This window comes from Rhinolophus hipposideros (genome assembly GCF_964194185.1).
Source record: "Rhinolophus hipposideros genome assembly, chromosome: 10".
NCBI classification, from domain to species: domain Eukaryota; kingdom Metazoa; phylum Chordata; class Mammalia; order Chiroptera; family Rhinolophidae; genus Rhinolophus; species Rhinolophus hipposideros.
In genome coordinates, this window is record NC_138056.1 from 46,246,632 (window position 1) to 46,266,473 (window position 19,842).

Here is a 19,842-nt window from a genome sequence, read left to right on the forward strand (position 1 = left end):
TAAGTGCATGATTCAGTGGCATTAAATACACTTACATTGTTTTGCAACCATCACCACCATTCATCCATAGAACTTCATTTTGCAGAACTGAAGCTCTGTACCCATTAAATAGTAATTCTCAATTTCCCCTCCCCCAGCCCCTGGCAACCGCCATTCTACTTTCTGTCTCTGAATTTGACCACTCTAGGTACCTCATATAAGTATATTCATATAATATTTGACCTTCGTGACTGGTTTATTTATTTATTTATTTATTTATTTAGATTTTATTGGGGAAGGGGAACAGGACTTTATTGAGGAACAGTGTGTACTTCCAGGACTTTTTTTTCCAAGTCAATTTGTTGTCCTTTCAATCTTAGTTGTGGAGGGTGCAGCTCAGCTCCAGGTCCAGTTGCCATTGTCCCACCATCCCTTGCAGGAGTCAAACCAGCAACCTTGTGAATGAGAGGATGCGCTCCAACCAACTGAGCCATCCGGGAGCTCAGCGGCAGCTCAGCTCAAGGTGCCGTGTTCAATCTTAGTTGCAGGGTGCACTGCCCACCATCCCTTGCGGGAGTTGAGGAGTTGAACCGGCAACCTTGTGGTGGAGAGCCCACATGGGAATCGAACCGGCAGCCTTCAGAGTTAGTAACATGGAGCTCTAACCGCCTGAGCCACTGGGCCAGCCCATGACTGGTTTATTTACTTAGCATAATGTCCTCAAGGTTCATCCATGTTGTAGCATGTCTCAGAATTTTCTTCCACTGCAGGCACATGTCAAATTTTCAGTCCTGGTAATTTTTCACAGTCTGTCCATTCCGTGGTTGCAGCTTCTGTCCCAGAGAGTCATAGTTGATGTTGGAGCTTCTCTGCCTACCAGGTCAGGAATTGGTCTGATTCATCGCTTGGTCCCCCTCTCACAGTGATTTGACATAAAAAGATCTGTAATTTATTAATGTCAGCGTTCTTAGAAATGAAACCAAGAGGTTTTAGAAGTATATCAGCAAGCATTCTCAATTCCTTTTCACTGTTCTTCACTTCTGTTTAATGTAGAGCAGCTCTTTGTTTTGCCTCACATGGAGAAATTTGTAACATGAACTGAAGTAAACTCTCTTCATTCCTTGAGTCAAGAGAACCTTGGATGATGTTTCTTTTTCAGCTGGTGTTTCTTTTTCTTTTTCTTTTTCACTATGAGGTCGTAAGCTTGTGACAGCTAGTCAGTATAGTTTCCATTCATACTCAACAGTCATGTAGGGGTGGGTTGGGTGAAGGGTGGAAGATTGTGAAATAAACCTATTTTCTGGGGCTTCTTCCAGGCAAGGCAGTAACATACTGTTCGTTCTACATTGGGCAAGTGTCCCACCTCACACTTTCTACCTTCTGAACAAGTTCCTGTGTCCCAGATTTACCTCCTAGATCGTCAGCGGCCCTCGATAACATCAGGACAGGACTAGCTGCCCATGTATTTGGCTTAAAGTAGTAGAAGTAGCAAGGGGGTTAGAGTCAGACAGATCTGGTTGCATTCTAATCCACTTTTAATTAGCTGTGTACTCTTGAGCAAATTATTTTACCTCTCTGGTCTTGTTTTCTTCGCTGTAATATTAATATTACCACACTTGTAGAATTGTTGTAAGAAACTAATAGGTTAGTGTAAAACCCCATGGCTACCTCTCAGTAGATGATGGCGATAGCTCTCATTTATCAAGTACCTGCTATACAGTACTGCTGTGCTACAAAACGACATGTTTTATATCTAATCACCTGGCGCACAGGCACCCTCTAGGATTTGCCTGTGTATCTTCTTCAGACCAAACAAACACACAGAGCAAGACACAAAACAGGCAAATCACCCTTCACGAGGAAATGCCAGTTCTTTCTTGATGCTGTCTGGAGTCTGGAGTCATCTCAGAGCACTCTGTGACATGGAATCTCCTCTTCTGTAACCCTGAGAAATGGGTACTTCATTTAGTTTTTCAACAAGTTCTGCTCACATTATCTGCCTGAACTCAAATAGCGCCTGCTCAGCTGTGCCACCAGCTTGCTGGCCTCAGGCAAGGCTCTTTGCCCTCTTGGGATGGAGTCGCCATCTCTCCCCCCGTCTACGGGGTCGGACTAGAAGAGCTCACAAGGCTTTCATGGCACAAGTTTTCTGTGCCGTTCCGTGGTGTGGAATGGCACTCATTCCTGAGCACCTACCCGCACCCGCTACATGCAAGCTCCTGTGCCGGGCTTTTCCGTGTCTCCTCAGTGAGTCTTCCCAGTGTGATGGGGGTCCAGAGGTAGTCTTCCCGTCCTTAGAAGGAGAAACCTTACTGTGTTTATCTGGAGAGCTTACTCTCCCCCTTTAGGTAACCCCTGTTTTAAACCTTCTCCACTCTCAAACCTCTCACACCCCTTCCCTCTGTCCCTTCATCCTCAGCTGATGACCTTGCCTCTATTTACCTAAGAACCTAGAAATCAAACAGAAATTCCCACAATTTCTTGACACCATACCTACAGATCTTCCTACATTTGTACCCATCTTCTCCTCCTTCCCTCCAGTTACAGTGGAGTAAATGTCCTTTCTCCCATCAAAGGCCAGCCCTGCCTGCACTCTGGGTTCCGTCCCTTCCTGCCTTCCCAGGGACCCTGTGCTGTTGCCTTCTCTTTTTCATTCGTGACTTCAACTTCTCCCTCTCTCCTGGGCTCTTCCCATTAACCTTTTAAGCATTTCCCCCCACCCCCAAAAAAATATCTTTTTTCTGACCCACTTTCTCTTCCAGCTACTGACCCATTTCCTGATTCTAATCTGGCCTTGGCTTGTACCCTTCTGGAATGACTTAGCTCACTAGTGACCAGTGAGCTCTAATTCTGTGTCACTAATTGTCACTAATTCTGATCTCAGTAGTCTTCAGCACAGTTGACTCAGACTTCTTTGAAAAGCCTTCCCCACCTTGGCTTTTATGTCATTACCCTGTCCCTATTTTCTTTTTGTCTCACATTTTCTGTCTCTGCTAACTTTGCCTTCCCTTAAAATGTTACTGTTCCTTTGAGCTCAAACTTTTTTTTTTTTTGAGCTCAAACTTAAGTCATCTTCTCTTCACCCAGATAATTTCCCTTTTAATATAGCTTCCAGATCCTAATCCAAGACTTTTCTCTGAACTCCAGACTTTTATTATTCAGCTATCTGTTTGGCATCACCAGTCTGTCTACTTCTATCAGTTTTCACTGCCATCAGATTAGCCCAAACCATCACCTTTGCACAGGCCTCCATCTATTGCCTTTAAAGAATTATAATTGTCTCTTAGCTGGTCTCTCAGAATCCACTTTGCCATTATCTCCAATCCATTTTTCACATAGAAGACACAGTGATCTTTTAAAAATTTGAGTCCAGTCATGTTACTCCTTACTTAAATAAAGCCCTTAGATGACTTCCCATTTCAAGTCCAAAGTTTTTCGTAAGTCTTACTTCTTTCTTCTTTCTCAAACCTCTGTAGCCACATTAGGCTCCTTTCAGTTTCTCAAGTACACCAAGCTCCAGGGGCCTGCGTCAGGTCCTCTTCATCTCTTTCCACCATCTTTTACCTCTCAGCCTAAAATACCGCTCAGAGAAGCCTTCTCGAATGGCCTAGGCTTAGTTAGCGACCACTTTCATTGCAATGTTCTTTCATAGCGCCTTTAATACCTTTTCAATAATTCTTGTTTTAGCCTTTTTAATAATTAGTTCTATTTTATATACATAACTTTTATTTATTTATTTATGTATTCATTCATTAATTCATTTATTTATTTATTTTTATTGGGGAACAGTGTGTTTCTCCAGGGCCCATCAGCTTCTAGTCGTCCTTTAATCTAGTTGTAGAGGGCGCAGCTCACTGGCCCATGTGGGAATGAAGTGGCAACCCTGTTCAGAGCTTGCGCTGTACCCAACTGAGCCATTCGGCCATCCCGTACTATATTTTTATTGTGGTAAAATACATGTAACATAAAATTTGCCATTTTAACCATTTTAAGTGTACAATTTAGTGCATTAATTACATTCACAGTGCTGTGCTACTATCACCACTACCTAGTTCCAATTTTTCACCCAAACAAACTCTACCCATTAAACAATAACCTCCCATTCCCTCCCTCTGATCCGTGGCTACCTCTAATCTACTATCTTTCTCTATGAATTTGCCTGTTCTAGATATTTTATATAAATGGGATCATATAACATTTGTCCTTTAGTGTCTGCTTCTTTTGCTTTGCATAATGTTTTCAATGCATGTTGTTGCATGTATTAGAACTTCATTATTTTAATGACTGAATAATATTCCATTCTGTGAATACTCCACATTTTATTCATCTATCCATCTGTTGATGGACACCTGGGTTGCTTCCACCTTTTGGCTGTTATGAATAACGCTGCTATGAGCATTGGTGTATGAGTGTGTATTTAGCCCGTTTTCTTTTGGGGGGTATATACCTAAGAATGGAATTGCTGTGTCATGTAGTGATTCCGTGTTTAACTTTTAGAAGAATTGCCAAACTCTTTGCTTCTTGAATTATAAATAACACTTAAATGAATATCTGTATGCATGAAGCTTTTTTGACATTTGTACTTATTTCTTTAAATTCCTTGAAGTGAATTTAAAGGGTGTGAGAGTTTGAGATATCATGCCACATGCTACCCAAAAGGATTAAACCTCTTTTGCTGCAGCCACAAGTGTCTGAGAATGCCCTTGTCACCAAAACAACATTGCACCAGAAATTTCCCTTTGCGTCTTAGATAAGAGATGTTTCTGTGTCTTATAAAACCATAGTCTGGCCACAGAGTGGCTTACCTGACAGGCTCCTGGCCACCAGCCTTGAGTCCTTTTCGCTCTCATTCTCCTTGTCCCTGGCGCTGACCCAGCCGTTTTCAGGTCTTATTGATCTGACTTCCCAACCCATCTCTGGTCCGTCCCTTTCTCCCCGTTTGCCCAGCAGGGATGCAGTTAGTTTGGCGTATAAAGATGTTCTCTACCTCTGTCCTACCCCTGCCACTTTGCCTTCTCTCCAGAAGACCTAAGGCGTCTGTAGTAGCTTCCCACTTGGGCTGATTCTCATATCTTTGCTGTCTTTTCCTTGTGCTCTTCTCTCCCAGTTCTACAGTGAGTCGGGCATGCCTACCAAGCACCTGTCGGACAGCGTGTGTGCCGTGTGCGGGCAACAGATCTTTGTGGATGTCAGTGAGGAGGGCATCATCGAGAACACATACAGGCTGTCCTGCAATCACGTGTATCCTGCCTGGAGCTTCCAGGTCACATGCGCGCTCCAGTCAGGGAGGGGAGGGGCATGCTGTCCGACCTCTGTGGGAGAGTAACAAGAGGGTAGACATTTGGGTGATAGTTTCTGTTAGAGAAGCCAACACCCCGGAGCGGAAACCGCAGCCTCGTCCACTCTTTCCCACAGATGGGAGACACTCCTGTATAAACAGTGTTTATAGCCTGGCTGGGTCAGAAAGGAGCCTGCACTAGCTCCCCAAGATTAGATGGGGTACAGGGGAAGAGCATCCTCTAACCGGGCCCCTCAGTTTCAGAAGCAAATCCCTGTGAATAGTATTTGTGATATGTACTTACTTATCTTTCATTCTGTGCCATATATTGTATCCCCATTTTGCCCCATAATAGCCCTGTAAGGTAGAGCTCATTAGTCTCACTTCACAAATGAGGAAACTGGTTCAGAGAGAGGGGACTTGCCCAAGATTATGCAGCCGCTAAGAAGTCAAGCCAGGCTTTGAGCCTTTCTCCAGAGCTAGTGCATGGGCATCTTGAAGACTGGCACAGAGCTGGAGTGCCACCCTGGCTGCCCACCATTTCCCTTGACCAGTGGCACTCAGATTCCACGAGTTCTGCATCCGCGGCTGGTGCATTGTGGGAAAGAAGCAGACGTGTCCCTACTGCAAAGAGAAGGTAGACCTCAAGAGGATGTTCAGCAACCCGTATCCTTTGTTTGGGTTCTTGATGGGAGTGGGTAGGGAAGAAAGCACTGCCATTGTGAGCCTGCAGTTAGGTCCTCCTGGGCCCTCCCTCCTGACCCCAGCCTGGGACATGTTTACCATTCTTTGTGGCCTCGGGTCCAGAAAAGTCGGGGATGGAACATGGAGCAGGACTAGCAGCTCAGCTTCTCATCATAGTTCTAATAGGTTGGTGCAAAAGTAACTGCAGTTTAAAAGGTTAGAAACAATTGCAAAAATCGCAATTACTTTTGTACCAACCAAATAGATCCCTTTAGTGTAAATTGGTAGTACTGTGTTTCCCCGAAAATAATACCTACTCCAAAAATAAGTCCCAGTTAAGATCGTCAGCCAGACGGACACATTTAGTACATTGTGACGATGTTTTAGAAGATGACATGACTGTATCTGAATAAATGTAGATTGTTGTACATGAAAAAAATAAGACATCCCCTGACAATAAGCCCTAATGGAGCAAAAATTAATATAAGATCCGATCTTGTTTTCGGGGAAGCACGGTTGTAGCAGCTGCCACTTCCGGCTTGCTTACTGTGTTCTTGGCACTGTATTAAGTGCTTTATTCATATTAATCTCATTGGATTCTCTCGCAGCTTTATGATGTGGGCAGTATCATCCTCATTTTATAGCATCCTCCCCCCTCCTCCCAGCTTTCTCTCTGTGCCAGGGTTCCCTGTCCCCTGGAGATTAGCCCTTTAAGATTTCTTGCTTGTTCTTCCAGGGACGAGTTTAGGAATAATTAAGTAACTCAGTGGTCACGCTGATGCTTTGGGCTCCCGTTAGTTCTCAGGGACTGGGCCAGGCTGCTTTTTCTGATGCCTTTGGAGAGTTTCCCCCACAGTCTCAGGAGGTGCAAGCTGTGCTTTCCCCAGAGATGGAATCCCAGGCTCCTTCTCCAGATGTCTTGCCCAGCATGTAGCTGTAAAGCGAAAGGAAAGGAACTCATCTCCAGAGCCGCTTGGTCGCCATAGGGCCTGGTGCTTAGTGCCCCGGCTCGGATTCATTAGAGCCTCTGCCGGGGGTTATCCCGTGACTAGCCTCTTGCTCCCTTCTGCCTCTGTCCTTAGCCTCAACCTCTTCCTTGACCTGAAAACCTTTCATACTGGACATTACAAGAACCTTTGGGGTTACCTTATTTCACTCCCAGCTTCCCTATAGCCATGTCACAAATATGTTTACAGCCTCCGGTTGTTCTCTCCCACACTGGAGCCCCATCTTAGAGAAGGTGGTACATAGGTGGCCCTCTGCGCATGCTCTTCGTGGAGAACTGAGTTTTACCCCTCTACCCTTGTCTTCTTCACTGGTCCCCTCTGTTCTCCTTCCCCCATTCTCTTTAGCCCTTTATTCCAACACGGGAAGACTGGATGCGGCTTTCTAGAAAGCAGCTGCCTTTCCTTGTAGGCTGATTCTGTGGAGTAGCTGGAAAGCGTGGGCAGTTCTGGGGAGGATGTGGGCAAACCTCGTGGCCTGTCCCCTAGACCAGCCCTCGCAGCTCTAACACAGCCTTCTTTCATTAACATACTGCCAGCTGGGAGAGGCCTCACGTCATGTACGGGCAACTGCTGGACTGGCTTCGATACTTGGTAGCCTGGCAGCCTGTCATCATCGGCCTGGTGCAAGGCATCAACTACATCCTGGGCCTGGAGTAGTTGGGCAGAAGAGCATCCACCCACCTTGGACCTCAGGGCACTCTCCTTTCTGCCCTCCAAGGCCTCCTGGGTGGGAAAGACTCAAAGGGGCACTTGGGCCACTCAGGACCCCTCCGGCTGTGTCCGGGTGGGGAGGGATATGATGGCAAGCTAGCCAGTGGGGCTGTCAGCAGTGGGGGCTTTTTAAAAGAAAACTATTTTGATGAACATATTTAAAAACCTTTTTTATTGTGGAGCATAGGAATTGCCCCAACTCCTCCAGGCTTCGCCCTCCCTGCTTGGGGAGGGCAGGGGCAGAGCCACAACCTTTTTTGGTTTAAAGGAGCCTTCTCACCCCTGGCTGGGGGCCTCAGCCCACCCCCTCCCATTTGCTCCCTCTGTGGGGTGCTCAGTGTGGATGAGCTGAAGCACTCGACTGGCGCCACAGATGGGCACTGAGGAGTGAGTGGTGTCCCGCCTACCGTCTGGGACACGGGATATTTTGTCTGACTCTGTCTTCCCCTGTCCAGGAGCCGTGGGCTGGTTCAGGGAAGTGAAACCCTGTAGCTTTTCCAGCAAGGGAAGCCTTGGGACCTCAGATTGCATTGAGGATTTGTTTGGGGGCAGCCAGAAGCAGCAGGAACCTGGGTGACCGGCCCCAGGAACGCTGCCAGCAGCAGTGATTAGGGCCCCGTGAGCCCGGAAGTGGTGGCATGTGCCAAAGGCCCCGTCACTTCCTTCCCTGAAAGCCCGAGTGAAGCTGTATGCGCGCATCTGTGTGTCTGTGCAGTCCCTGCGCCCGATGGGAGACTGCTCCATTATCGGTGTTTCCCTGAAGCTGGCACGGGATTCCCAGCCCAGGGAATGTCCATACGTCAGTCAGCCTTGTGGGTTCATCGGTCCTGCCTGGGCCGGGCGGGTGGGAGAGGGGGAGGCCCAGAGGACGGAGGCCTCAGCCCTGGTCCTAGGAGTTTTGAAGGAAATAGGAGGGCAAACATGGCCTTTCTGCAGTGGGCTCCTAGGGAATATGGCCCAGCTGGGCCTGCCCCTTCAAGGGTAGCAAGAACCAAGCTGGACCTTGTCACTCCGTTCTGAATAAAGCTCCATGAGCTGGGTTGGAAAGCTGAACATCAACTTGCTTTTCTTCTTCCCACCTCTTTCCCTGGGGTCCCCGGAGGTACCTGCCATGGCTAACTTTTGCCACTCCCATTTGAGAGCTGGGGCCCTGGGTGATTGGCCCTGCTCAGCATCCCTAGGGATGGTGGAATGCCGGTTCCTGACCTGGCAGATGGGCCCTGGGGCATTCCGGGGTGACTGTCCTCACCGCCTGAGGCCAGTGCCCTGCCCCACCCCTTCTCATGCGCCATTTTCAGCTTTGGCTCTCTTACCCAGCTGTGGCTTCCCATGGTCCCACACTGCTTGTGCCCGTTCCTCAGAGTGGAATGGGGACTAGTTGAAGGTTCCAGGGATCATCCTTTCATTTTTGTCCCCCCAACCCCCACTCTAGGCTCATGTGACAAGCTGAGACCAGGCTGTGCAAGGCTCTCGTCATATTTTACCAGTCCTGAGTCCTATGACCTTCCAGTGGCCCAACTTTGCTCTTTGTAACACTCAGGCAGAATCCTGTCTCCTCCCCCACCCATCCCCCACGGCCCCCAAAGGACTGTGTCTCTCAGAGCTCCAGGCGGCCTTGCCTCCTGACCTAACTGCAGGGATGACTAAGGAAGTTTCCCTGTGTCCTGCAGCCCAGGAGCTCAGGAGGTAGGGGAGGAAATGTCAAGTAGAGCCCTGGAAAAGATGTGATTTTGTCTCTGGTGACTAAATGAGGAATATGAGTCTGGTTTTGACACACACACACACCTCGGGATTGCAGCACATGGTGTTCTGACACATTCTCTAAACCCAGTTGCATGCCGGGGCCTCCCCAGCTCTTCCCTCCTGATCACGGAAATCACAGACCACAGACATCAGGGCTTGTCCTTCACACGTGATCAATGCGTGCATTCGATCCCCGCCCTGCTCTTTCTGCTTCCATGACCTGGCACTGAGGCCTCCTTCAGTTTTGCGCCCCAGGTGCCTCACTCTCTGCACCATGGTCCTGGCCTGGCCACAGCCCCAGCTCCACTTGTCCCATCAGCGACCTGACTGGTGTGTTTACATAGCTCCGTTGCTGGAGACAATGCTGGGCTACTCCCCCTCTTCCCTGGGAAGTGCCCGCTCCTCCTTTTAGGACCAGCGTTCCAGCTCGTGTTCCAGGCTTGGCTCTGAGAGGTTCCTGCAGACAATGCCAGAAAGTACTCTCAGCGCAGTTCCTGTGGTGTGGCTCATACGGGGCCAGACACAGCTGAACTGAGCCTTGGAGCTCCGAGAAGGGATTCTGAAAACCAGGGCTCTTCAGGCTTCTTGGGATCCAGGTAGGGGGAATTTGGACTTCCTGGTGAAGTTACACGTGTCGCTGTGGCCCAGGGGCTGGGATGAGAGGAGTGAGAAGGGCTCATGGTGGTGATGGATGGGTGTTGGCGTGGTTTTGGAGGCCGAGAAAGACTAGGATGTGAATGGGCTGGTGTAACATTGAACATGAAATGGTCAAAGTGATCCAACAACTTGAGGTCTCAGTGCCTGGGAGAGTTGTCCCCTGGGATGTCAGTGTGGCTGTGAAAGAGCAAGCATACCTGCCCGTATAGAAGCAAAGGCCAGGCTCTGAAGAGCAGATGTGGGCGCTGAAGTCCTGACCCTTTGCTGGGATGGAAGAATTGATCTGGGAGAGACTCGTTCATTCACAGCCGTTGTGACCCTGGAAAGGTGAGGAGAAAGGTGGATTAAAGACCACAGTCTGATACCCCCTGTGAGGAGGGGTGTGTGGGAGGTAGCAGGATGTTTCCTGGCCACTGTAAACTTGAGCTCAAGAAGAGCCACACAGTGTGCAGGAACTTTGAGAACTGCGCCCAGACGGCTATAACGTGTGTGCCCGTGTTAGTGGCCTAGCGTTTTGCTTTGGATTCCTTGGTTAGAATAAAAGTGTGAGTGAAATAGGGTGAGGGGACCGTGCTTTCCCAGGACTCATTCTACCCTGCCCTTCCCAGACCGGTTCTGGCAGTGAAGAGCTTTGTCTCCCTTTGTAACTAGGTAAGTCCCCGGCCCCTCTTTGGGCCTCAGTTTCTCCATTCCTATAATGAAAGGGTTAGGTTGGACTAATAATTGGCATATTGTTGGTAATAAGAGCTCAGGGTGGGAAAAGACTGCCCATAAATGATCCTGCAGCTTTGTTTCTAAGTGCTGAAGAGCTCTAGCCGCTGCTGGATGAGTTTTGAGGGGTTTTGTTTTTTCTGTGGTTTTTTTTTTTTTTTTGAAAACTAGGAGTTTTCAATTGGGACAGATGGGCAGGAGCAACAGAACAGAGTAAAGAGCAATGCCTGGCAGTCCACTGACTGTTGAGACCTAGGGGAGAGGCTGTGAAGTCTACAGGAAGGGCCATGTGGTCATGACCAAATAGTTTACTCATTGTTCTCCTCCTTCGCCTCCCCAAAGAGGAAGTTGTCGCATATATAGAGCCAGGCACGCCAGTCCTAACGCAGACATCATGACTGTGAGACAGAACTGGACTCCAGGTGGGACCTGGGGCTGTGCGAGGCGGGGGCAGGGGGGAGGTGGGTGGGATCTGAATAGAATGGAGCGGTGTGGATGCCCTGAGCCTTGGCCCCCAGGAGACTCCACCCCACTGTATGGTGTGGCTTTTAGCCTCTCTACAGGTGTGGTTCTGGCTCATTCCGAAGTCTCCTTGTGCTCCATTTAAAAAGGGCCAAGAGGTGGGGGCTGAGGGTCTGTCTGGCCTTCCGATTCCCTGAGCAGAGCCCAGGAGTTTCTGGGCCAGAGCTATACCCGGGTAGCAATGCCCTCTCCAACCAAGACCCAAGCCGGGTGCTGAGTATTCCCAAGCCGACCAACAGCCGCTGATCTCTGTGACTGTCCTTCCTCAGACCCCAGGCCTTTGTGGGTCCTGTTCCTGTGTGCCCACTTCGTCTTCCATTTGGACAGAGCTGCACCTACACCTCAGGCCACCACCGGTGCCACTGCCTCCCGGCCCCCGACGGTCCCAACAGTTAAGCGGTGCCCAGCATTGGAGGTGACCTCGCCAGAAGTGAAAATCCCAATAAGTAAGGAGCAATTCTGATGGGAACCCAGGAGGGCACAGTGTCGGAGGGAGGGCGTGGGCACAGAGGGTCCAAGGGTAGGGTTGACTCCTGAACATACGCCCCCCCCCTTCTGCCATGTAGCTAGCTCCCCACCAACCAGGGCCCCTTGGCAGAGCATCCGGCATCGTGAGTGTGGGGGCAGGCCCAGCTCCCAAGATGCTCCCTATCAAATGGGGCGGAGAGAATTCAGACATGAGGAATGGCCAGAGAACGCCCAGAGCCTTGACTGCAGTGTGCCCTATGGCCCAGCCCCTCGTCTCAGTGGCCTTCCCCGGGGGCAGTGGCCCGCTGGTGCTGCCTCCTTGGCTGGGACTCCTAGAGTCACCAAATCTGGGCACCAGATCAGGTCATTCAGAAGAAACAAGCTCAGGAGTCGTCACCTGAACCAAGGATCTCTCCCCAAATTCCTCTTGCTCAGCATGGGCCTCCCGGGTAGCCGCCGTACTTGCCCTTGAAGCCGTTCCCACCTGGGTGGAGAGCCCAGCAGCACTCCCGGCTCCTGGATCCCGGACACTGAGGACTGGGCAGGGTGCCACAGAATGGCAGTGGGAAGGGTCTGCTCTTCAGAAGGGCTGACAGCTGCACGTGTCCCTAGATGCAACGCTGACCTTGTCCTGTACGGCCTGCAGCCGCTTCCCCCACTTCAGCGTCCTCTACTGGCTGGGCAATGGTTCCTTCATCGAGCACCTCCCAGGCCGGCTGCGGGAGGGCAGCACCAGGTGAGGGGTGAGGTGGTGAGGCGGCAGGGGGGGCCACCTACTGCGGGGGGCTCATGGCCTTTCCTTCTCCGCTGCAGGCGGGAGCGCAGGGGCGCCAGCACCCAGCTGTGGAGAGCCTTGGTGCTGGAGGAGCTGAGCCCCGCCCTGCGCAGCACCAACTTCTCCTGTGTTTTCGCGGATCCTGAGTACACTGTCCTGCATCACGTTGTCCTAGCCCAGCTCTCGGTGACGAACCCAAGGGAAGGTTTCTAGGGGCCGGAGGAGCTCTGCTGCAAAGTGGGGAGGAAAGGGTAGGCTCCTCCCAGGGCAGCCTCCAGCTAATGACCACCATTCCTCCAAGTCCCCAAGCCTGAGTGGAAACTAAATAGAGCTCAGGGCTCAGGCAGAGGTGGCATGGCCGAGGGGACGTGACGAGGTGTCCCTCCCCCTTTGGCCCTGGGCCGTGTCTGCCTTCACTTTCCCCAGGCTGGGCTGAGGACAGTCATATCCCCTACTCAGGAAGCCCTCCAGCGGGTCCCCTCTGCCTCCCATCCTGACGGGTGAATTCTGAAGCCTGGAGAAATGCCACCTCTTCATGTCAGTCTTGGCTCTCAGCTCAGGCCCCATTCTGCCTCCCACCTAATGTTGTGTTTGTACGAGGCAGACCGCGTTTTACTGCACTTCACAGATACTCCTTTTTTTACCAATTGTAGGTCGGGGCAACCCTGCATCAAGTTAGTCTATCAGTGCCATTTCCCAGCAGCATTTGCTCACTTCATATCTCTTTGTCACATTTTGGTAATTCTCGCAATATTTCAAACTTTCCTCATTATTGTATTTGTTACGGTGATCAGTGATCTTTGATGTTACTATTGTAATTGTTTTGGGATGCCATGAACCGTGCTCATAAGATAGTGAACTGAATCGATAAATGTGTGTTCTGACTGCTCCATGGACCAACCAGTCCCCATTTCTCTCCCTCTCCTCTATTTGACAGTATTGAAATTAGGCCAATTAATAACCATACAGTGGCCTCTAAGTGTTCTAGTGAAAGGACTTTCACTTTAAAGTATCTCTCACTTTAAGTCAAAAGCTAGAAATGATTCTGCTTCGTGAGGAAGGCGTGTCCAAAGCCGAGATGGGCTGCAAGGTAGGCCTTGAGCGCCAAAACAGTCGAGTAGTGAATGCAAAGGAAAAGTTCCTGAAGGAAATTAAAAGTGCTACCCCAGTGAACACACAAATGACAAGAAAACGAAGCAGCCTTATTGCTGATATGGGGAAAGTTTCGGTGGTCTGGGTGGAAGATGAAACCAGCCACCACATTCCCCTAAGCCAAAGCCTGATCCGAGCCAGGCCGTAACTCGCTTCAATTCTATGAAGGCTGAGAGGTGAGGACGCTGCAGAAGAAAAGTGTGAAGCTAGCAGAGGTTGGTTCTTGAGGTTTAAAGAAAGAAGCTTTCTCCAAAACATAAAAGTGCAAGGTGTGAAGCAGCAAGTGCTGGTGTACAAGTTGCAGCAAGTTATCCAGAAGATCTAAGATAATTAACGAAGGTGGCTACAGTAAACAACAGATTTTCAGTGTAGATGAAACAGCCTTCTGTTGGGAGATGCTGTCTAGGATTTTCATGGCTAGAGGGGTCAGTGGCTTTAATGCTTCACAGGACAGGCTGACTGTCTTCTTAGGGCCTAGTGTTCTCATTCTGAAAATCCTAGGGCCCTTAAGAATTGTGCTAAATCTACTCTGCCTGTGCTCTATAAATGGAACAAAAGCTGGATGCCAGCACATCTGTTTACAACATGGTTCACTGAGTATTTTTAGGCCATTGTTGGGACCTATTGCTCAGGGGAAAAAAGATTCAAAATATTATTGCTTATTGACAAGTACCTGGTCACCCAAAAGCTCTAATGAAGATGTACAAGATTGTTTCCATGCCTGCTAACACTATATGCATTTTGCAACCCTTGGATCAGGAGTAATTTCAACTTTCAAGTCTTACTGGTTAAGAAATACATTTCATAAGGCTAGAGCTGCCATAGAGTGGTTCCTCTGATGGCTCTGGTAAAGTAAATTAAAACCCTCTGGAAAGGAGGGCCAGGAAGAACATTCATGATTCATGGGAAGGGGTCAGAATATCAGTACTAACGGGTCTGGAAGGCTTCCAGCCCTCGTGGATAACTTAGAGGGGTTCAAGACTTCAGTGGAGGAAGTAACCGCAGAGGCGGTGGAAATAGCACTAGAACGAGAATTGGAAGTGGAGCCTGAAGATGTGACTGAATTGCTGCAATCTCATAAAACTTGAATGGGTAAGGACTTGCTTCCTATAGATGAGCAAAGAAAGTGGTTTCTTGAGATGGAATCTACTCCTGGTGGATGCTGTGAAGATTGTTGAAACAACAAGAGCTTTAGGATATTACATAAACTTAGTTGATAAAGCAGCAACAGGGTTTGAGAGGATTGACTCCAATTTTAAAGAATTTCTGCTGTGGGTAAAATGCTGTCAGACATCATTGCGTGCTGTAGAGAAATCATTTGTGAGAGGAGAATCAATGTGGCCAACTTCATTTTAAGAAAGTGCCACAGCCACCCCAACCTTCAGCAACCACCGCCCTGATCAGTCAGCAGCCACCAACATCAAGGCAAGACCCTCCGCCAGCAAAGAGATTACCACTCACTGAAGGCTCAGATGATGGTTAGCAATTTTTAGTAATATATTTTTTCATTAAGGTATGTACATTTGTTGTTTTAGACATAATGCTACCGTACACTTAATATACTACAGTATTGTATAAACAACTTTTATATGCACTGGGAAACCAAAAACTTCACGACTCATTGCAGTAGTCTGGAAGTGAACCTGCAATGTCTCTCTAAACTATAGCGTGGATTTGTTTTCCTCTAACGGGAAGGGATGGGGGCAGAGGCTGCTTCTGATCCACAGCTCTGTGGATCAGAAAGGGCCCACAATGGGCATTCATAAGTGATTTTTCAAGGGAGGCATGCTGATATCTCATTCAGGCCATCCTTCCATTCACAGAACTTGGCCTGGTCCAGGAGGGACTGCCACTCAGAAGCTATAGCAAAACTAGATTCAGAGGACACAGGCCCTCAAAAATGGGACAGCCCATAATGCTCCTTGAGCAGAGGCCAGAAATGGGAGTGTGATAAGATCCTATGGCCACAGAAAGGCCAGGAGAAGGGACTTGCAAGAAGGTAGGAGATCTAGGCAGGAACAAAGGTATGCTCTAAAGAGCCCTGAGTTCCATTTTCACACATAGATGAAGGCATCTCAGCAGTCAAGGGAGAAAAATAGACTTTATTTACAAGTAATAACATTTAGAAAAGACCCTGGCCCTTAAAAACCTTCCCAGAACTCCAAATCCCACCCCAGCACAAGTCTGGGGAAGGTGGGGGATATGAGCTGCCGCTGAAAGGCTGCCCTCGCTCGTGCCGTCTGTCCTGGAAAAGCATCCTCTGGGCAACCGTGCCCGTGGGCGGATGGGAGCACGGGGGGTGGGGGTGGGGATACTCCCACTAGGTCAATGCCCAGGCCTGGACTTGAAGGGCTAGGGCCCCTGCTAGGCCCAGCCACCAGGAGCAGCAGGAACCAGGGCCTGCCCCTCCAATGGTCCCTTCTGGATCCAGAGGCTGAGAGAACTGGCTGGGCCCAGGAGCCAGCCACTCAAAGCCAGCCTCAAATCTGCTTGTGATGGAGAAGTGACTGCTCTGTGAAAACATCAGGAGGCAAGGTAGAGAGGACCCAGACTGCCCAGGCTCCAGGCCCACTCAGGAACTCCTCTTCCCCTGGTGAAGGTCCAGATACCAGGCCAAGGTGTGGGCAGGCATCACTGTCTCTAGGGGTTTGACCATTGTTGGCCTGGGAGCTGAAGGAAGGCACTGAGAGGGACAGGAGAAGGACCAGGCAAGGTCAGCATTGGGGACACAGGTGGGGCCACTCACCGGTACTGGCCCTTTAGTGCTTCGCCTGAAAGAGAGAGAGACAGTCACTTGGCTGGATGGGACCTGTGTTGCCAGCCTGCACCAGCTGGCTCGGGAAGACATCTTCCTGCCCTTGCACACCCCGATTAGGTCCCCTGAGGGTGTGGCCTTGGACACATGTACCTTCAGGTTACCAGCTGCTGGCTGTAAGCAGCTCGGCTGCTGGCAGTAGGGATGGAGTTGTGACTCCTCCGTACGGGGCAGCTAACCAAGACGGGGACACCCGCTCTTAGCCCCACCCTGCAGCACCTAGCTCAGCCCCGCCCTGGAGGCCTGGGGGTGCCCATGCTCCCACCCGCCCCCTTCCCTCTCAGTGCCTCTACCTTGCCCTTGGCCCGAGGGGTGGCAGTGGCCGCTGCGACAGCAGCAGCAGTGGCAGCGCTGGCTGTGGTGGTGGCGATGCGAGGAGAGCGGCGCATTCCACTGCGGGTGTTGGGGGAGCCCTGGGGCAGGGCTTTCTTTGCGGCGCCCCTCCGCAGAAGGCTATTCCCGAGCTTCTTGGGCGTGTTGAGGATGCTGAAGGCCATGGACTGGCGGCGGTCAGCCTGTGGGGAGGGGCCGTCAAACTGGGCACTCCACCGCTGCCCTCCCAGGCCACCCTGCGGCTCTGGTGCCCCCCCTTCTGCCCCCGACTAACCTGTTTACCCACAGCTGGAGCTGCTTTCTTCTGGGCCTCCGTGGTGCTCTGTCTGCGCCCCTCATGTCGGTCCCGGGGTGTCATGGGGCGTGGGAAACAGCTGGTAGGCTTCTTAGACTACGGGGAAGAGGCCAGTTAGGTCGACAACGGCAAGAGGACTTCACATCCAAAGCCGAGGGTCTCGAGAGCTCAGTCGCCCTTGCAAGTCAACTTATCCAACCAGCAGCACCACCCCCAACCCCTCCAAAGCCAGTTGCCTCCCCTTTAACCCACTCTGCAAACTTGAAACTTGCTGAGCTGGGCCTGACGTGGGCAGTCCGCTAGACAGAACAAAACAGGAGCCAGTGTCACCCACCTCAGGGGTGCCAGGGCCCTGGTGGGGTTCTAAGGAGACACGTTTGCGCTGCCGGGTGGTGATGCCAGCGCCCTCAGCTATCTGGGTTGGCTGCATGCTGGCTCTGCGCAGGGTCTCTTTGGGGTCACCAGTTTTCATCTCCTCATCTGTGATGGTTGCCAGGCTCAAGGAAGGCTGCGTGGGTGGAATAAATGGTCAGTGGACCCAAGCTGGCTGGAGACGGAGCAGGACTGCCCCAGGCTCTTCACAGGCTTGAGCCCTCCTGTCACAGAAGGCCTCCCCCGCTCCCTGCACCTGCATGACGGCCACAGAAGAGCAATCCCAAGCAGACGTCTCCGAGCTCCTGTCCACCCAGTGACTTCGCCCCTGCTCTCCCTCCCTGCCACCTGTTCACTGGAAGCAGAGACCCAGGGCACCAGTACTTGGGCTGGGTCAGCAGGTGGCACTGGGATGGAATGCCGAGGGAAGAACAGGTGAGCCAGTGCGGGCAGGTCCTGTGCAGGTGACCCCAGAGCTCACCCTGGACTCCAGGGGATAGCAGGTCTTCAGGTGCGGGGGACACACTCGATTCCGCTGCTGCAGCTCTGCAATGCGGTTCCAGTCGTCCAGCTGCTCAGGCTCATCCTGGCAAGTGCCCATGTAGAAGCTGTTCCTTCCTGGGGGAGAGACGGGGACACGAGTTGGATCAAGTGGGGCTGGAAGAACAGGAGGAATGGGAGGAGGCTGCAGGTCGCCCACTGGCCCTGCCATCTCGCCAGCTGTTGCTGCCACCACTCCTGTCCACCTACCCCACGGGCTCCAAGCCTAGTAGCCCGGAGTCCTGCTCTGCTCAGAGCTGCAGAAACAGGAGGGGCTCACAGACCATTTCTACCACGGCAGCTGGCTCACTGCACTCTCCCTGGGGAGGCCAAGAGGTCACAGGCAGTAGCTGTGATACCAAGAGGCCAGGAACAGGTAGCCAGGACCCTGAGAGCAAGAGCCTCTAAGAATCAGGACAGAACACTGGCCGGGCCGGCCCTCGGGCAGCTCCTTACCCCGAGGAACACGAAGGACCCCCGCCAGCCTGTGAGCGTCACTGTCGTGCTGGATTCCCAGGCCCCTGTGTGAGCATCTCCAGTTCACCCTGCGGAGACTAACAGCCTGACTGCCCCGCACAGCCCTTGCTGGACAGGCAAAGCTACCAGGAACTCGCTTGGGGTTTATAAAAGCTCGTCCTTTCCCTGTGCTGGGATCTGCTTCTAGTGTAACCTTTAGGTGGTATTAGGGTTAGGACAGTCCCCTCACCTGCAGGGGCCCCGCTGGACACCCTGGCCTGGGAGCGGCGAGCAGAGCTGCGAGTGGTGGGCCGGTAACCTGGCAGGCTGAGCAGAGCTGAGTTGCCTTCGTCGGGAGAGCCCAGGCGGGCGAGAGACTGGGTAGAGGAGGTGGCTGTGGGGCCAGCCTGGGACGCGAGGGCAGACTGCGTGCTGTAGAAGGAGGAGTTGGCGCTGTCTGGCTCCTCCACATCTGGCTTCTGGAAAAGAGGAGGAATGTGCTGGGTGGAACAGGTGCCTTTATAAAGAAGCCGCCTCCCACCACCACCACCACCGTTCCCTTTCCTGAAACCCTCAGATCCCAGGGCATGGCTGCACGTGTTCCCAGCTGCTTTGTAGAGCCCCTAGTTGGACATCGGCAAGAAATGGACCTTGTTGCCAGAATCCCACACAAGGTGCTGAGCTTATGTTACCAAGACTTTACCCATTTTCCCACTGAGTCTGTTGACAATGATTTGAGGGAGGGGAGGCAGTGTTACCAGACTATTTTAGAAGTGAAGTGCAAAGAAAGGAAGTGACCAAAGGGTCCAAAGGTCACACAGCTAGGAAGTGGGAGAGCTGGAGCTGAACCCGTGTCTCTTCAGCTTGTCTGGCTCATCCCATAGCCCCATGTCCCTCAGCCAAACTTGCCAGGGCCATGACCATCTTAGAACTTCCCCAGCTCGGTAGCAGAGGGCACCCCGCACACAGAGGTGCCACCCACTGCACCAAAGGCACCTCTCCCCTCCCTAACCTCGGTTATGGGAAAGAGGGCTAGAGCCCCCAGGCTGGCAGGCAGCCCCGAGTGGCCACGGTGCATCTCAGCTTCCGGGGCGGGGGGGGGGGGTGCTGGGAAACAGGCTGGGCCGCACAGGGTCCATGCTACACATGGAGAGGACACCAGCCGACAGTCAGTGGGCGGGCATCCAATGCCAGCCCTGCCCCTTTCTACAAAAGGCCCAAGATCCTTCTCAGAACCTCAGCCTTCTCATCTGTGATACGAACCGCCAGCCCTTCCTGCCCCTGGAGGCTGTTTCGAGGCCCCAGTGGGAAGATGGCCCTGAGAGGACGTGAGCGTTACCGGCC

The 19,842-nt window shown here is 51.5% G+C and overlaps 3 protein-coding genes across 19 annotated transcripts in view; 2 read left to right on the forward strand and 1 right to left on the reverse strand.

Moving 5' to 3' along the window:
- Positions 1-8,716, forward strand: part of RNF121 (ring finger protein 121) — a 68,638-nt gene extending 59,922 nt beyond the window's left edge. Inside the window, exons 7-9 of one of the 3 annotated variants that reach the window (XM_081064800.1) lie at positions 5,087-5,220; positions 5,822-5,923; positions 7,485-8,716. In XM_081064800.1, coding sequence (XP_080920926.1) covers positions 5,087-5,220; positions 5,822-5,923; positions 7,485-7,605 — 357 coding nt within the window. In that variant the 3' untranslated portion in view covers positions 7,606-8,716. The remainder of the gene's footprint in view (positions 1-5,086; positions 5,221-5,821; positions 5,924-7,484) is intronic. The other 2 variants (XM_081064799.1, XM_081064798.1) reach the window with 2 other exon arrangements.
- IL18BP (interleukin 18 binding protein) lies at positions 7,725-15,345 on the forward strand. Of its 6 annotated transcripts, none has more exons than XM_081064804.1 (7): positions 9,612-9,998; positions 10,194-10,386; positions 10,668-10,710; positions 11,113-11,192; positions 11,562-11,738; positions 12,373-12,496; positions 12,574-15,345. In XM_081064804.1, exons 4-7 carry the CDS (start codon positions 11,165-11,167, stop codon positions 12,746-12,748), a joined length of 504 nt encoding a protein of 167 aa, XP_080920930.1. In that variant the 5' UTR covers positions 9,612-9,998; positions 10,194-10,386; positions 10,668-10,710; positions 11,113-11,164; the 3' UTR covers positions 12,749-15,345. The 6 variants fall into 6 exon arrangements, with proteins under 6 accessions (XP_080920928.1, XP_080920929.1, XP_080920933.1 ...); XM_081064806.1 differs by having other exon boundaries at positions 9,728-9,998; positions 10,269-10,386; XM_081064807.1 differs by lacking the exon at positions 10,668-10,710 and having other exon boundaries at positions 9,525-9,998; positions 10,269-10,386.
- A 424-nt stretch (positions 15,346-15,769) lies between these two features.
- Positions 15,770-19,842, reverse strand: part of NUMA1 (nuclear mitotic apparatus protein 1) — a 66,299-nt gene continuing 62,226 nt past the window's right edge. For 9 of the 10 annotated variants that reach the window (XM_081064795.1, XM_081064796.1, XM_081064793.1 and 6 more), the window contains 6 exons: positions 18,749-18,977; positions 17,984-18,120; positions 17,465-17,638; positions 17,110-17,226; positions 16,796-17,017; positions 15,770-16,458 (listed from right to left, as the gene is read on the reverse strand). In XM_081064795.1, coding sequence (XP_080920921.1) covers positions 16,447-16,458; positions 16,796-17,017; positions 17,110-17,226; positions 17,465-17,638; positions 17,984-18,120; positions 18,749-18,977 — 891 coding nt within the window. In that variant the 3' untranslated portion in view covers positions 15,770-16,446. The remainder of the gene's footprint in view (positions 16,459-16,795; positions 17,018-17,109; positions 17,227-17,464; positions 17,639-17,983; positions 18,121-18,748; positions 18,978-19,842) is intronic. The other variant, XM_081064797.1, reaches the window with a different exon arrangement.